General features: G+C 72.8%; 1 protein-coding gene across 1 annotated transcript in view; it reads right to left on the minus strand.

Annotated features, from left to right (window-relative positions):
- Positions 1-197: 197 nt before the first annotated feature.
- Positions 198-1966, minus strand: part of LOC105854272 (collagen alpha-1(XVII) chain-like) — a gene marked incomplete at its 5' end in the record, with an annotated part of 10865 nt that continues 9096 nt past the window's right edge. Inside the window, 2 exons of the mRNA XM_012731720.1 lie at positions 198-440; positions 1709-1933. Coding sequence (XP_012587174.1) covers positions 198-440; positions 1709-1933 — 468 coding nt within the window. The remainder of the gene's footprint in view (positions 441-1708; positions 1934-1966) is intronic.

The raw sequence follows: 1966 nt of genomic DNA on the forward strand, positions 1-1966 counted from the left end.
CCGGTCCTGGGTCACCGGCTGCGGGGCCTCGGCTTCGCGGTGGAGCCGGGTCTGGCCTCTCCCCCAGCAGCGACCGGGCGGCCATAGCCCGCCGCCCACACCCCTGCTGCCCCTGCCAGTGTGGGAGCGAAGGGTGACGCTCCTGCCTGGGTCAGGGGAGCTCCTGCGCCCCCCCAGGCACTCGGGCCGGTCCTGGGTCACCGGCTGCGGGGCCTCGGCTGGGGCTGCTGGACGGGACCGGGCTGGCCCACGGCCGCGGTGAGCAGGGCCCAGCTCAGGGCATCCAGGTGCCGGCGCAGCTGCAGCTTCCCTCCGGAAGCGAGCGGTCGGCCTCCGCCCGCCAGACCGCACCTGGCGCTGGCGACCCCGTGGCGGCCACGGAGCCCAGGAACCGCGTCTCTTTCTGCAGACCACGTGGCTCGGCTTCTGCAAGGGCCAGGCTAGGTGGGCGGCAGCAGCGGTCAGGAGTGGGCTGCCCTGGGCAGGGCTGGTGCCCGGGGCTGGGCAGCCACCGGGAGACGGAGCTTCGTGGGGCCGAGCGGCGTCTGGGGAGGTCCTGGCACAGGGCTCAGGGCCTACAGCCCCCCTGGGCACAGGATGGCACCGACGGCCAGTCTGGGCAGGCCGGGTGGGCAGCCCAGCTGTGACTGACCGGTGAGCAGGAGTAGGGGTGGGGTCCACGAGGCCTGGCCCTTCGGGGTGTGCCCGGGCGTGGCAGGGGTGCAGCGGGGCCCCTGCGTGGGCCCACTGCCCCGCGTCTTCAGCCCTCCCTCCCGCCTTGGCCTTTCAGGAAGTGTGGCGGCGCCCCGGCCCCTCGGGGTCCACGTTCTACGGCCCTGGCAGACACGCGCCCGAGGGGCCGGACACCGGCCCCGGCCGACCGGCCTCCAGCCGTGCCAGCTCCTGGTGGCTTCAGGGGGCTCCAGGAGGGCAGGCTGACCCTGTTCCGCCGGGGCTGGTACCCGCCGCGCCACCCGTGACCCACCCGCCGGATCAGCTGTTTAAAAACGGCCGAGGGGTCTCCCAGGCAGTGCAGCTGGTCAACGCGCAGTGCTGTTCAGTGTCCGCGCCACTGCGGCCTGTGCCCATCCCCGGCCAGGAAGTGACCCCGGGGGCCCGGCGACGCCCCCTCCCCGCTGCCCCCCAGCAGTGTGTCTCAGAGGATCCTGCTGTCTGCCCACCCTGTCTCTGGGGGTCCTCTAACCCCCACCTCTGGCCGGCACCCAGCTCCTGTGTGCGTAAATAAATCTTTCTTTAAAACGCCGTCAGTTACCCGGCAGACGGTGAGGCCCGAGCCAGCGGGGCACACGGCCCCCCCTACAGAGCCTCCCAATCAAGCTGGGTCGGCCTGCGTGGGGTGGGGACAGCGGGGTGGTGGCGCTGCCCTACCCGAAGCCAAGCCTCCTGCAGACCAGCCTCTAGAGGCAGCCGGGGCTCCAGGGGGGCTCCAGGCGGCCACCGCTGGGCAGCTCGTCCCGCCACACAGCCCAGACAGGCGGGCCTGGGCACCCCGAAAACCCCAGAACACGCGCCCACGACCAGGATGCCACCTGCCCGAGCACAGGTTCTCCGGTGTGCAGCGCCCTCCCCCAGCCCCGTCAACCTGCGGGGCTCAGGGGCCCCCAGCCTCGCCCTGGCAGCCCTGGCACGTCCACGGGCCCTCGCAGGCCGGGTGCTTCCATCACCAGTGAAGACCAACAGCCCTCACCAGCCAGCGCCGCTCGGTGTCCAGCAGGGCTTTCCTGTGCCAGAAGCCCGAGCGCTGGCCCCCCCTGCGTGGCCACTGGCCGCAGGGCACCCACGGGGCGCCTTGGGGCCGCCGCGGGCTGGGGGGTGCCTGGGCGTAGGCCGGGCGGCATCTCGGGCAGGTGACACCTGAGCTGAGCTTGGCACGCCTCCAGGTCTGAAGCACCTGTCGGTGGGAGGAACCCACCTGCAACGGGTGCAGGGGCCTCACCACACAAGT

Source organism: Condylura cristata, unplaced genomic scaffold (genome assembly GCF_000260355.1).
Source record: "Condylura cristata isolate star-nosed mole 26May11 unplaced genomic scaffold, ConCri1.0 scaffold00032, whole genome shotgun sequence".
In the NCBI taxonomy this organism is placed as follows: Eukaryota; Metazoa; Chordata; class Mammalia; order Eulipotyphla; family Talpidae; genus Condylura; species Condylura cristata.